The 14088-nt window shown below is 47.0% G+C and overlaps 2 protein-coding genes across 5 annotated transcripts in view; both read right to left on the bottom strand.

Moving 5' to 3' along the window:
- LOC140425665 (protein scribble homolog) overlaps positions 1 to 14088 on the bottom strand; it is a gene marked incomplete at its 5' end in the record, with an annotated part of 1618068 nt that overhangs the window by 706594 nt on the left and 897386 nt on the right.
- The window catches only part of LOC140424651 (poly(U)-binding-splicing factor PUF60-like), a 136298-nt gene that overhangs the window by 102992 nt on the left and 19218 nt on the right, over positions 1 to 14088 (bottom strand). For all 4 annotated transcript variants that reach the window (XM_072507892.1, XM_072507895.1, XM_072507894.1 and 1 more), the window contains exon 3: positions 11065 to 11151. In XM_072507892.1, coding sequence (XP_072363993.1) covers positions 11065 to 11151 — 87 coding nt within the window. The remainder of the gene's footprint in view (positions 1 to 11064; positions 11152 to 14088) is intronic.

The following is a 14088-nucleotide window of genomic DNA, read 5'->3' as shown; positions in this document are numbered from 1 at the left end:
TAAATCACCTGGAGGAGGGCGTAGAAGGATGGGTGAGTAAATTTGCAGATGACACTAAAGTCGGTGGAGTTGTGGACAGTGCGGAAGGATGTTACAAGTTACAGAGGGACATAGATAAGCTGCAGCGCTGGGCTGAGAGGTGGCAAATGGAGTTTAATGCAGAAAAGTGGGAGGTGATTCATTTTGGAAGGAATAACAGGAAGACAGAGTACTGGGCTAATGGTAAGATTCTTGGCAGTGTGGATGAGCAGAGATCTCAGTGTCCATGTACATAGATCCCTGAAAGTTGCCACTCAGGTTGAGAGGGTTGTTAAGAAGGCGTACGGTGTGTTAGCTTTTATTGGTAGAGGGATTGAGTTTCGGAGCCATGAGGTCATGCTGCAGCTGTACAAAACTCTGGTGCGGTCGCATTTGGAGTATTGCGTGCAATTCTGGTCGCCGCATTATAGGAAGGATGTGGAAGCATTGGAAAGGGTGCAGAGGAGATTTACCAGAATGTTGCCTGGTATGGAGGGAAGATCTTATGAGGAAAGGCTGAGGGACTTGAGGCTGTTTTCGTTAGAGAGAAGGTTAAGAGGTGACTTAATTGAGGCATACAAGATGATCAGAGGATTGGATAGGGTGGACAGTGAGAGCCTTTTTCCTCGGATGGTGATGTCTAGCACGAGGGGACATAGCTTTAAATTGAGGGGAGATAGATATAAGACAGACGTCTGAAGTAGGTTCTTTACTCAGACAGTAGTAAGGGTGTGGAATGCCCTGCCTGCAACAGTAGTGGACTGGCCAACACTAAGGGTATTCAAATGGTCATTGGATAGACATATGGATGATAAGGGAATAGTGTAGATGGGCTTTAGAGTGGTTTCACAGGCCGGCGCAACATCGAGGGCTGAAGGGCCTGTTCTGCGCTGTAATGTTCTATGTTCTAATGAGACTCCTAGTGGTCAGTCGGTGAATTACAACACAACCATGCTATCACTCACTATACTCCCTCTGACAAAAGCCATGCTGACTAAGATTATCATAGAATTTACAGTGCAGAAGGAGGCCATTCAGCCCATCGAGTCTGCACCGGCTCTTGGAAAGAGCACCCTACCCAAGGTCAACACCTCCACCCTATCCCCATAACCCAGTAACCCCACCCAACACTAAGGGCAATTTTGGACACTAAGGGCAATTTAGCATGGCCAATCCACCTCACCTGCACATCTTTGGACTGTGGGAGGAAGCCGGAGCACCCGGAGGAAACCCACGCAGACACGGGGAGGATGTGCAGACTCCGCACAGACAGTGACCCAAGCCGGAATCGAACCTGGGACTCTGGAGCTGTGAAGCAATTGTGCTAACCACAATGCTACCGTGATGCCCTAGGTCTAACCTAAGGACTAACTATCCTTATCAAACCTTGCCTCTCCAAATGGAGATAGATTCTCTCCTTAAGAATCTTCTCCAATAGTTTCTCAACCACTGACGTGAGACTCACTGGTCTGTAGTTTCCTGGCTTGTCTCTACAACCTTTCTTAAATATCGGGACCACATTAGCTGTTCTTCAGTCCTCTGGCACCTCTCCCATGCCCAGAGAGGGATTAAACATTTGGATCAGAGCCCCAACAATCTACTCCCTCGCCTCCCACAGTATCCTGGGACACAATTCATCCGGCTGTGGAGATTTGTTCACTTTTAAACCCGCCAACACCTCCAATACCTTGTCCCTCCCAACAGCAATTCGCTCAATAACCTCACAATCCCTCTCTATGAGTTCTGTATCTAACCCCTCATTCTCTTGGGTGAAGACAGATGTGAAATATTCGTTCAACACCCTACCAATGTCTTCTGGCTCCACCCACAGATTGCCACCTTGGTTCCTAATGGGCCCCTCTCTGTCCCTGGTTATCCTCTTCCCATTGATATTCTTATTGAATATCTTGGGATTTTCCCTACTTTTACAAGCCAGAGCTTTCTTATATCCCCTTTTTGCTCTCCTAATTGCTTCAATAATAATAATAATTGCTTATTGTCACAAGTAGGCTTCAATGAAGTTACTGTGAAAAGCCCCTGGACGCCACATTCTGGCACCAGTTCAGGGAGGCTGGTCCGGGAATTGAACCCGTGCTGCTGGCCTTGTTCTGCATTACAAGCCAGCTATTTAGCCTACTGTGCTAAACCATCCTGCGCTCCACTAATGCCTCTGTGATTTGCTCCCCTTGTACCTGCTAAAAGCCTCTCTCTTCCTTCTCTTCGCATCCTGAATGTCTCTGGTCATCCATGGTTCTCTGGGTTGGTTACACCTTCCTATTACCCTAGAGGGACCATATTGGGCCTATACCCACCCCATTTCATAGATCAAAGAATTTACACTGCAGGAGGCCATTCGGCCCATCGAGTCTGCACCGCCTCTTGGAAAGAGGCAGTGCAGACTCGATGGTTACTGGGTTATCCCCATAACCCAGTAACCCCACCCAACACAAAGGGCAATTTTGGACACTAAGGGCAATTTATCATGGCCAATCCACAGAACCTGCACATCTTTGGACGGTGGGAGGAAACTGGAGCACCCGGAGGAAACCCACGCACACACGTGGAGGCTGTGCAGACTCCGCACAGACAGTGACCCAAGCCGGAATCGAACCTGGGACCCTGGAGCTGTGAAGCAATTGTGCTATCCACAATGCTACCGTGCTGCTCATCTTTAAACTCCCCCCCCCCCCCCCAACTGCTCTTCTCAAGATTTCCCCACAGGTAACTCTTCCCAGTCTACCTTGGCCAGATCCTGCCTTATTTTGTTAAAATCTACTCTCTCCCAATCCAAAACTTTTTTGCATCTTGTTACGGACAAAGAAATAGAGAAATTTAAATTGAACCGTGTTGTGATCGCTATCAATAAAATGCTCCCCCACCATCACATCAACCACCAGTCCAGCTTCATTCCCCAGAGTTAGGTCCAGCACTGCACCATCCCTTGTTGGATCCTCTACATATTGAGCTAAGAAGTTATCCTGTATATATTTGGTAGCACAAGTGATTAGCACTGTGGCTTCACAGCGCCAGGGTCCCAGGTTCGATTCCCCGCTGGGTCACTGTCTGTGCGGAGTTTGCACGTTCTCCCCGTGTCCGCGTGGGTTTCCTCCGGGTGCTCCGGTTTCCTCCCACAGTCCAAAGACGTGCAGGTTAGGTGGATTGGCCATGCTAAATTACCCGTAGTGTCCATAAGGGTTGGGAGGGGTTATTGGGTTGCGGGGATAAGGTGGAAGTGAGGGATTAATGTGGGTCGGTGCAGACTCGATGGGCCGAATGGCCTCCTTCTGCACTGTATGTTCTATGTAATCTATGTAATCTATGTAAATATTTTGAGAACTCTATTCCATCTAAGCCCTTAACATGATGGCTATCCCAATTAACTTTGGAAAAGTTGCAATCACCCAATATTAATACCCTATTATTATTTTTATACACCTCTGCAAATTGTGCACATATTTGCTCCTCAATTTCCTGCTGATTATCTGGGGGTCTATAATACCTCGTAACATAGATGCCCCCTTTTTTATCCTTAAGTTCTACCCACTAAGCTTCATTTGATGCCCCCTCCAAGATATCATCTCTTCTTACTGCAGTAACTGCCTCCTTAACTAATAATGCAATGCCTCCTCCTCTTTTACCCGCTCCTCTGTCTTGCCTGAAGATTGTATATCCTGGAACGTTGAGCTGCCAATCCTGCCCCTCACTCAACCATATCTCTGTGATAGCTATTAAATTATAATTACACGTTAATCATTGCCCTTAACTCATCTGTTTTACTTTTAATACTCCTAGCATTAAAATCGAGGCCATCCAGCCTTGTCTTACTCCCTTGAAACTTAATACTGCTGCATTCCTTCTGACCCAATTGCTTTTCTATGTTATACTGTGTCCCTATTCTGCTAACAATCTGCGTCCCCTTCCCCTGCCAAACTAGTTTAAATCTTACCAACAGCACTAGCAAACCCGCCAGCAAGGATGTTAGTCCCGCTCAATTTAGATGCAGACCGCCACGCTTGTACAGATCTCACCTTCCCCCCCAAACGGTCCCTATGGTCCAGAATCTAAAACCCTCTCTTCCTGCAGCAAATTTCAAGCCACGCATTATCTGTGCAATTTTCCTATTTCTATACTCGCTTGCGTGTCGCAATGTCAGTAATCCAGAGATTACAACCCGAGGGGCCCTGCTCTTTAGTCTATTGCCTAATTCCTGGAATTCTAGATGCAAGACCTCAGCCCTCTTTCTACCTATGTCATTGGGACCAACATGTACCATGCCCTCTGCCTTATCACCTTTCCCTTCAGGATGCCCTGCAGCCATTCAGTGACATCCTGGACCCTGGCACCTGGGAGGTAACACACCACCCTGGAGTCTTATTCACGACCACAGAAGCACCCATTTGTGCCCCTGACTATGGAGTCCCCTATGACGACTGATCTTCTGTCTAACCCTGTCAGAATTTTATAAGTTTCTATGAGGTACCCTCTCAGCTGCTTTAGTCTCTCCTCATATGACAGTCCCGACATCCCAGGAATCTGCCGAGTAAACCTTCACTGCGCTCCCTCCATACTTCCTCAGATAAGGACACCAAAACTGCACACAATACTCCAGGTGTGGCCTCACTAACGTCCTGTGAAATATAGGAAAACATCCCCATTCCTATACTCGAATCCTCTTGTTATGAAGAGCAACAAACCATTTGCCTTTTTTACTGCCTACTGGGAGAGGTAGCAATGGTTAGCACTGTTGCCTCACAGCGCCAGGGACCCGGGTTCAATTCCCGGTTTGGGTCACTGTCTGTGTGGAGTCTGCACGTTCTCCCTTTATCAACGTGGGTTTCCTTGGGTGCTCGGTTTTCCTCCCACAAGTCCCGAAAGACGTGCCTGTTTGGTGAATTGGATATTCTGAATTCTCCGTGTACCTGAACAGACGCCGGAGTGTGGCGACTAGGGGATTTTCACAGACAACTTCATTGCAGTGTTAATGTAAGCATACTTATGACACTAAAAAATAATACTACCTGCGTGCTTACTTTTCAGCGACTGATGCACGAGGATACTAAGGTCTAGCTGAGTATCCACCTCTCTCAATTTACACACATTCAAATAATAATGTCGCCTTCTATTTTTGCTACCAAAGTGGATAACCGCATTTATTCTATGTTACACTGCATCTGCCATGCATGTGTACACTCACTCAGCCTGTCCAAATTCCGCTGAAGAATTTCAAATCGAGATAATACATTTAGCTCCCTCGTCCAAATCATTAATATATAATGTGAACACAGTTGGGGTCCTGGCACTGATCCCTGCGGTACCCCACTAGTCACTGCCTGCCAATGAGAAAAGGATCCATTTATTCCAACCTTTTGCTTCCTGTCTGCTAATTAGCTTTCTATCCATCTCAAGACACTACCCACAATCCAATGTGCTTTAACTTTACATTTTTTTTGTTTTGTTATAAATTTAGCGTACCCAATTCATTTTTCCCATTAAGGGGCAATTTAGCATGGCCAATTCTCCTACCCTGCACATCTTTTGGGCTGTGGGTGCGAAACCCATGCAAACACGGGGAGAATGTGCAAACTCCACACGGACAGTAACCCAGAGCCGGGATCGAACCTGGCATCTCGGCGCCGTGGGACTGCAGTGCTGCCCACTTAACTTTACATATTAATCTGCTATGTGGGACCTTGTCGAAAGCCTTCTGAAAGTCTAAATAAACCACATCCACTGGGTTTCCCTGGTCTACTCTACTAGTTACATCTGCAAAGAATTCCAGTAGATTTGTCAAGCACGAGTCTCCTTTTGTAAAGCAGTGCCGACTTTGTCTGATTACACCTTCTGTGGGGATTCCATCTGCAACAGATGCCTTGTTTTTCAGCTGTCAGATGGGTTTTCCGACCACATGACGAGCTAGGGTTGAGGGAGTCCTCAAAGTTCGCTCTCCAATGGGCATCGACTACCTCCCTGTCTTTGATAAGCCCCTCTCAGTCTTTTTTTTTTAATTTAGAGTACCCAATTCATTTTTTTCCCATTAAGGGGCCCTCGATGTTGCGCCGACCTGTGAAACCACTCTAAAGCCCTACTACACTATTCCCTTATCATCCATATGTCTATCCAATGACCATTTGAATGCCCTTAGTGTTGGCGAGTCCACTACTGTTGCAGGCAGGGCATTCCACGCCCTTACTACTCTCTGAGTAAAGAACCTACCTCTGACATCTGTCTTATATCTATCGCCCCTCAATTTAAAGCTAGGTCCCCTCGTGCTAGACATCACCATCCGAGGAGAAAGGCTCTCACTGTCCACCCTATCCAATCCTCTGATCATCTTGTATGCCTCAATTAAGTCACCTCTTAGCCTTCTTCTCTCTCACGAAAACAGCCTCAAGTCCATCAGCCTTTCCTCATAAGATCTTCCCTCCATACCAGGCAACATTCTGGTAAATCTCCTCTGTACCCTTTCTAATGTTTCCAAATCCTTTCTATAATGCGGCGACCAGAACTGCACGCAATACTCCAAATGCGGCCGCACCAGAGTTTTGTACAGCTGCAACATGACCTCATGGCTCCGAAACTCAATCCCTCTACCAATAAAAGCTAACACACCGTACGCCTTCTTAACAACCCGCTCAACCTGGGTGGCAACTTTCAGGGATCTATGTACATGGACACAGAGATCTCTCGGCTCATCCACACTGCCAAGAATCTTACCATTAGCCCAGTACTCTGTCTTCCTGTTATTCCTTCCAAAATGAATCACCTCACATTTTTCTGCATTAAACTCCATTTGCCACCTCTCAGCCCAGCTCTGCAGCTTATCTATCCCCTCTGTAACATCCTTCCGCACTGTCCACAACTCCACCGACTTTAGTGTTATCTGCAAATTTACTCACCCATCCTTCTACGCCCTCCTCCAGGTCATTTATAAAAATGACAGACAGCAGTGGCCCCAAAACAGCTCCTTGTGGTACACCACTAGTGACTGTACTCCAGGCTGAACATTCCCCATCAGCCACCACCCTTTGTCTTCTTCCAACTAGCCAATTTCTGATCCAAACTGCTAAATAACCCCGAATCCCATGCCTCCGTATTTTCTGCAATAGCCGACCGTGGGGAACCTTATCAAACGCTTTACTGAGATCCATATACACCACATCAACTGCTTTACTCTCGTCCACCTGTTTGGTCACCTTCTCAAATAACTCAATAAGGTTTGTGAGGCACGACCTACCCTTCACAAAACCATGTTGACTATCTCTAATCAAATTATTCCTTTCCAGATGATTATACATCCCATCTCTGATAAACCTTTCCAAGACTTTGCCCACAACAGAAGTAAGGCTCACTGGTCTATAGTTACCGGGGTTATCTCTCCTCCCCTTCTTGAACAAGGGGACAACATTTGCTATCCTCCAGTCTTCTGGCACTATTCCTGTAGACAAAGATGACTTAAAGATCAAAGCCAAATGCTCAGCAATCTCCTCCCTAGCTTCCCAGAGAATCCTAGGATAAATCCCATCCGGCCCAGGGGACTTATCTATTTTCACACTTTCCAGAATTGCTAACACCTCCTCCTTGTGAACCTCACGCCCTTCCAGTCTAGTAGCCTGTATCTCAGTATTCTCCTCGACAACATTGTCTTTTTCCTGTGTGAATACTGACGGAAAATATTCATTTAGCACCTCTCCTATCTCCTCGGACTCCAAGCACAACTTCCCACTGCTGTCCTTGACTGGCCCTACTCTTACACTAGTCATTCTTTTATTCCTGACATATCTATAGAAAGCTTTAGGGTTATCCTTGATCCTGCCTGCCAAAGACCTCTCATGTCCCCTCCTGGCTCTTCTTAGCTCTCTCTTTAGGTCCTTCCTAGCTAACCTGTAACTCTCAAGCGCCCTAACTGAACCTTCACGTTTCATCTTTACATAAGCCTCCTTCTTCCTCTTGACAAGTGTTTCAACTGCTTTAGTAAACCACAGTTCCCTCAATCGACCACTTCCTCCCTGCCTGATAGGTACATACTTATCAAGGACACGCAGTAGCTGTTCCTTGAACAAGCTCCACATTTCCATTGTGCCCATCCCCTGCAGTTTTCCTCTCCATCCGATGCATTCTAAGTCTTGCCTCATCGCATCATAATTGCCTTTCCCCCAGCTATAACTCTTGCCCTGCGGTATATACCTATCCCTTTCCATCACTAAAGTAAACGTAATCGAATTGTGGTCACTATCACCAAAGTGTTCACCTACCTCCAAATCTAACACCTGTCCTGGTTCATTACCCAGGACCAAATCCAATATGGCCTCGCCTCTCGTTGGCCATTCTACATACTGTGTCAGGAAACCCTCCTGCACACATTGGACAAAAACGGACCCATCTAAAGTACTTGAATTATAGCGTTTCCAGTCAATATTTGGAAAGTTAAAGTCCCCCATAACAACTACCCTGTTGCTTTCGCTCCTATCCAGAATCATCTTTGCAATCCTTTCCTCTACATCTCTGGAACTTTTCGGAGGCCTATAGAAAACCCCTAACAGGGTGACCTCTCCTTTCTGGTTTCTAACCTCAGCCCATACTACCTCAGGGCCGGGATCAAACCTGGGATCTCTGCACCGTGAAGCCGCTGTGCTTCCCACTGCGCCACCGTGCTGCCCCCCCTCTCAGTCTTTGGCTCTCAATGGGGTGGGTCCCTGGGTAGTCACAACGTAGACAGTCTTGATTGCGTTGAAGAAGCCATGCACATTGTGCATGTCGGCCAGTTGTTGAGTCTCCTGCACACTTTCCACCCACCATCTGTTCTTTAGGTCGTGGGTTCTTTGATGCACCTCAGCATTCAGTTGTCTGTAGACTAGTTTCCTCTCATTTGAATTTTGGTGGAGCTGCCAGTTGAGGAACGCCTTGCCGTCAAGATGATCCTGGATCTCAGGGAGGGCCAACATTTCGGCCTTTGCCTCGCTGGTGGCCCGGAGATGGATTTTGCTGCAATGGAGGGACTCGGAGCCTCCAAAAGTCGGGGCTTTGGGGCAGGGACATGGCAGGGTTTCTTAGGCTGGAGAAGATTAAGTTTGCCTTAAGGGGTGCATTTCAGGGGTTCGCCCGGAGATGGCAGCTGTTCATCGACTTCTTCAAGGAAAATTGACCGTCAGTTGGGGGGGGGGGGGGAGGGAGGGGCGGGGAAATGATCATGGATCTCCTGATTTTTCTCATCAAACCAGTCTTGGGTGTTTCCTGGCCAAGAGTCCAAGCGTCTCCTCGCAAGGTAGACCAGGCGCTGTCGGCATTCTGCAGCTCCGGCTCATAGGTCTCAGCCAAGTCAGCTGTGAGGCACCCGAGTAGTTCTTTCTTATGAGGGAGTCCAGAGTTATTGAATCTCCTGCAGCAGTTTCTTCTGCCCGTGTCAGTTTAGGGCCAGGGTGATGGAGATGGCAAAGTGGGTTAGTCAGTGGTCAGTCCAGCAGTCATCTGTTCCATAAGATCATAAGACATAGGAACAGAATTAGGCCACTCGGCCCATCGAGTCTGCTCCGCCATTCAATCATGGCTGATATTTTTCTTATCCCTATTTTCCTGCCTTCTCCCATAACCCCTGATCCCCTTATTGATCAAAACCTATCTATCTTGTCTTAAAGACACTCCATGATTTGGCCTCCACAGCCTTCTGTGGCAAAGAGTTCCACAGATTCACCACCCTCTGGCTGAAGAAATTCCTCCTCATCTCTGTTTTAAAGGATCGTCCCTTTAGTCTGAGATTATGTCCTCTGGTTCTAGTTTTCCCTACAAGTGGAAACATCCTCTCCACGTCCACTCTATCCAGGCCTCGCAGTATCCTGCAAGTTTCAATAAGATGCCCCCTCATCCTTCTAAATTCCAACGAGTACAGACCCAGAGTCCTCACTCATTCCTCATACGACAAGCTCTTCATTCCAGGAGTCATTCTTGTGAACCTCCTCTTGACCCTTTCCAAGGCCAGCACATTCTTGGTTTAGCACAGGGCTAAATCGCTGGCTTTGAAAGCAGACCGAGACAGGCCAGCAGCACGGTTCAATTCCCGTTCCAGCCTCCCCGGAATGTGGTGACTAGGGGCTTTTCACAGTAACTGCATTAGAAGCCTACTTGTGACAATAAGCAATTTTCATTTCATTTCATTTCTTCCTTAGATATGGGGCCCAAAACTGCTCACAATACTCCAAATGGGGTCCGACCAGCAGAGCCTTATATAGCCTCAGAAGGACATCCCTGGTCTTGTATTCTAGCCCTCTTGAATGCTAACACTGAATTTGCCTTATCTGCCGACTAAACCTGCACATTAACCTTAAGGGAATCGTGAACAAGGACTCAAGATGTTTTGTGCTTCTGATTTCCTCAGCATTTCCCCATTTAGAAAATAGTCTATGCCTAAATTCCTCCTACCAAAGTGCAGAACCAGTGCCAGGGAAATCCGAGACTGGAGAACAAGCTTTGCAGTAGGATGGGGACTAACAAACACTCATCATCCACCGATCATCTGCTGCCAGTGACATCACTTTTAAAGGGTGGTGTCATTTTCATTTTCCCTCCATCTTGTGCCTTGCAGTCTCGTCCCTGCTCCTCTCCCCAAACCAATCAGCTGGTTCCTCTTGCCCCGCGGCACTTTCTGCACCCTGACGCCATCTCAAGAACTCCTCCTCTGGATTCAGTGAAAGCTCGCTGCGTTGCTCTTCCCCAGGTTCACTCTCTCTCTCCAGTCTCTGATGTCACTCTCTGGCTCTCATTGTGCTGCTCTTTTTGAAGCTTCCCACCTCTCTGACCAACTGTTCTTTTCCAGGTTCACTCTCTCTCCAGTCTCTGGTGGTATCTCTCTCTGGCCCTCATTGCGCTGCTCATTTGAAGTTTCTCTGATCAGTCTTGCATCAAATATCACAATGGCCGAACACTGCTGAATCCCCATGGGACACCACCCAGTAGCTCACAAACCCCACCCCTGAATTCTGCATGCACTAAATCCTTTCTGATCCATTTTGAATTTCATCAACCAATTATGTCCACCATCAGATTTTGCCTCACCTTTTGCAGTGCCTCCTGTTGCTCAGGGTTAAGAGGTGGTAGGCCAAGCTTCGACTGCCCATTCTCCAGCTTCATGATGTCACCACCCTGAAGCAAAGCAGAGACAGATGTCAGTTCACTGTGGGGTTACCAGTTTTAATGCAAAGTGCTTCATCAAGTCTATAACATGGGCAGATTATAAATCACATCCATGCATTTGCTTTGATATAATTTATTAAACACGGTGTAAGCTAAAATCACAATCATTTGCAGGAAACATGTTTCCCCTTTTTAGATGCTGGTTGGTATTTGAGAGTGCATCGAGATCGATTCAGTTTCCAGCTGCTTTATATTTACACCATTTGCACGTTTAAAAAAAAAAAAAAATCACAATTCACCAAACTTTGCTTGCACTGAAACCACTCACTTCAAACTTGGATTCCATGCAAACTACATTTCTTTCTTTTCTAATAAAGGCTTGCTTGCCTTTCTGCAGCAGCTTCCACAATCACATTATTAAGTGCAATCACTTTAGGTAGGGCATAGATAGGGTGGATAGAAAGGAACTATTCCGGTTGGTGGAGGGATCATGGTAAATAGGTGCTTGATGGCTGATACAGACACGATGGGCCAAAGAGTCTTTTTCCATGCTGTTAAATGTAGCAAATGTGGCAGCCAGTTAATGCACAACATACGTAGAAAATAGAAGCAGGAGCCATTCGGCATTTCAAGCCTTGCTCCACCATTCATTATGATCATGGCTGATCATCAAGTTCAATACCCTGAACCCGCCTTCCCCCCCATATCCCTTGATCCGTTTAACTCCAAGAGCTAGATCTAATTCCTTCCTGAAATTACACAACATTTTAGCCTCAACTACTCTTTGTGGTTGCCGATTCCACAGATTCACCACTCTCTGGGTGAAGAAATTTCTCCTCACCTCAGTCCTAAAACGTTTACCCCGTATCCTCAAACTCTGACCCCCTACTTCTGGACTCCCCCACCATCGGGAACATTTTTCCTGAATCTACTCTGTCTAATCCAAACACAAACAGCTACGTGATAATCACTAGATAATCAATTCACCAGCATCAGCTAAGGGATAGATATTGAGCCAGATACCAGGAGGATCACACACATCTTTCCATTATTGCCATGGGACTTTTGCATCTAACGAAAAAACTTTGATTTAACCCACAACTGCAGTACCATCCCAAAGCCTGCAACCAGCGGAGTGGAACTTTGAACAGAGTGCTGGGAATTGGGCGATTGAGGGAGTAACAGGGAGGAGATGTTCCTTTACTTATTCTATCCTTTACATCCTGAAGGAGTTATCTTTACTACAGAATGTACAGTGCAGGAGGCCATTTGGCCCATCGAGTCTGCACCGGCTCTTGGAAAGAGCACCCTACCTAAGCCCACACCCTCCACCCCATCCCCATAATCCAGTAACCCCACCCAACCATTTTGAACACTAAGAGCAATTTAGCATGGCCAATCCACCCAACCTGCACATCTTTGGACTGTGGGATGAAACCGGAGCACCCGGAGGAAACCCACAAGGAGACTCCGCACAGACAGACAGTGAACCAAGCCGGGAATCTAACCGGAAACCCTGGAGCTGTGAAGCAACTGTGGTACCGTGCCGGAAGAGGCTAGCTGTTCGGTGAGTATTTGGTCAGTCATTAAAGGTTATTCTATTCCTCCGGTTTAGATTACAGGAATTGGTAGTACGGTTAACAAAATACAAATGAAAAATAAATAATTGAATAAAATAATTTAGTTAATTGAAGCTGAGGGCTACAGGGGTGGGGGGAGATGACCACAGGACAGCTGAGCTGACTGACCTCGACACTGTGGTACAGGACGTCATTCAAGTGGGGGAAGCAAACAGGAATGCAATGGTAATAGGAACTCACAAAGGCTCCTTTGGCAGCACCTTCCAAACTAACGAGCACTACCATCTAGGACAAGGGCAGCAGATATCTGGGAACTCCACCACCTGCAACTTCCCTCCCTAACAGCAATGGTGTACTTACACCACACAGGCTGCAGAGGTTCAGGAAGCAGCACAACACCATCTTTTAAAGGGCAATTGAGAATGGGCAATAAATGTTGGCCTAGCCAGTGATCCCCACATCCCACGATTCTTTTTTCAAGTGAGGGACAGTATAGAGGCAGCACGGTGGCACAGTGGTTAGCACTGCTGCCTCACAGCACTGAGGACCCAGGTTCGAATCCCGGCCCTGGGTCACGGTCCGTGTGGAGTTTGCACATTCTCTCCTTATCTGCGTGGGTTACACCCCCACAACCCAAAGATGTGGTTAGGTGAATTGGCCACGCTAAATTGCCTGCCAGCATCTCTGCTCAGGGCTGGAGAGGAATCTGGAGTTGGGACAGGGCGGACTTGGTCAATGTAGGTACCAACAAGAGACATTACAATCGAAGAAGTTCGGAATACTCAGTTTGAGGAGCCATGCACCAATTTTTCTGGGTTTCTTTTGTTTTTATTTATTTTTTTAATGAAAAATTAAACAAAAGTTTGACTCGAGGCATGACTTTCAATAGATCGCAGTGAGATAGCTGCTCTGCTACAGATGAAACCCTGAGCCAGAATCAGGTCGTCTACGAATATTTTAGCACCAGGTTCCCCACGAACATGCTGTGCGTTTATAGGAGAGAGGCAGCGCCCATCCGGCCCTGTATCGAGTGGCACTCCGCACCAACCGGAGTCAGCTATCCCAGGACAACCAGCGTTTAGGGATTCTGACTTACGAGGCGTTCAGTCATAATCCCAGATGGTAGCTTCGCACCATTGGCTCCTCAGCCAAGCACATACACCAAATGTCTGAACCTGCGGTTCCTCTCGTACTGAGCAGGATTACTATTGCAACAACACTTTGTAATCATCAGTGGGGTAAAACTAACCTGTCTCACAACGGTCTAAATCCAGCCATGGACCAAGTTAAGCAGAAACTCAAAGATAATAGCTGATGCACATGCAAATTGGTATAGGGCATATAAGATCATGGAAACCAATGCATG

The sequence above is a fragment of the Scyliorhinus torazame genome, chromosome 6 (genome assembly GCF_047496885.1).
Source record: "Scyliorhinus torazame isolate Kashiwa2021f chromosome 6, sScyTor2.1, whole genome shotgun sequence".
In the NCBI taxonomy this organism is placed as follows: Eukaryota; Metazoa; Chordata; class Chondrichthyes; order Carcharhiniformes; family Scyliorhinidae; genus Scyliorhinus; species Scyliorhinus torazame.
This window is presented reverse-complemented; position numbering and strand designations above follow the sequence as displayed.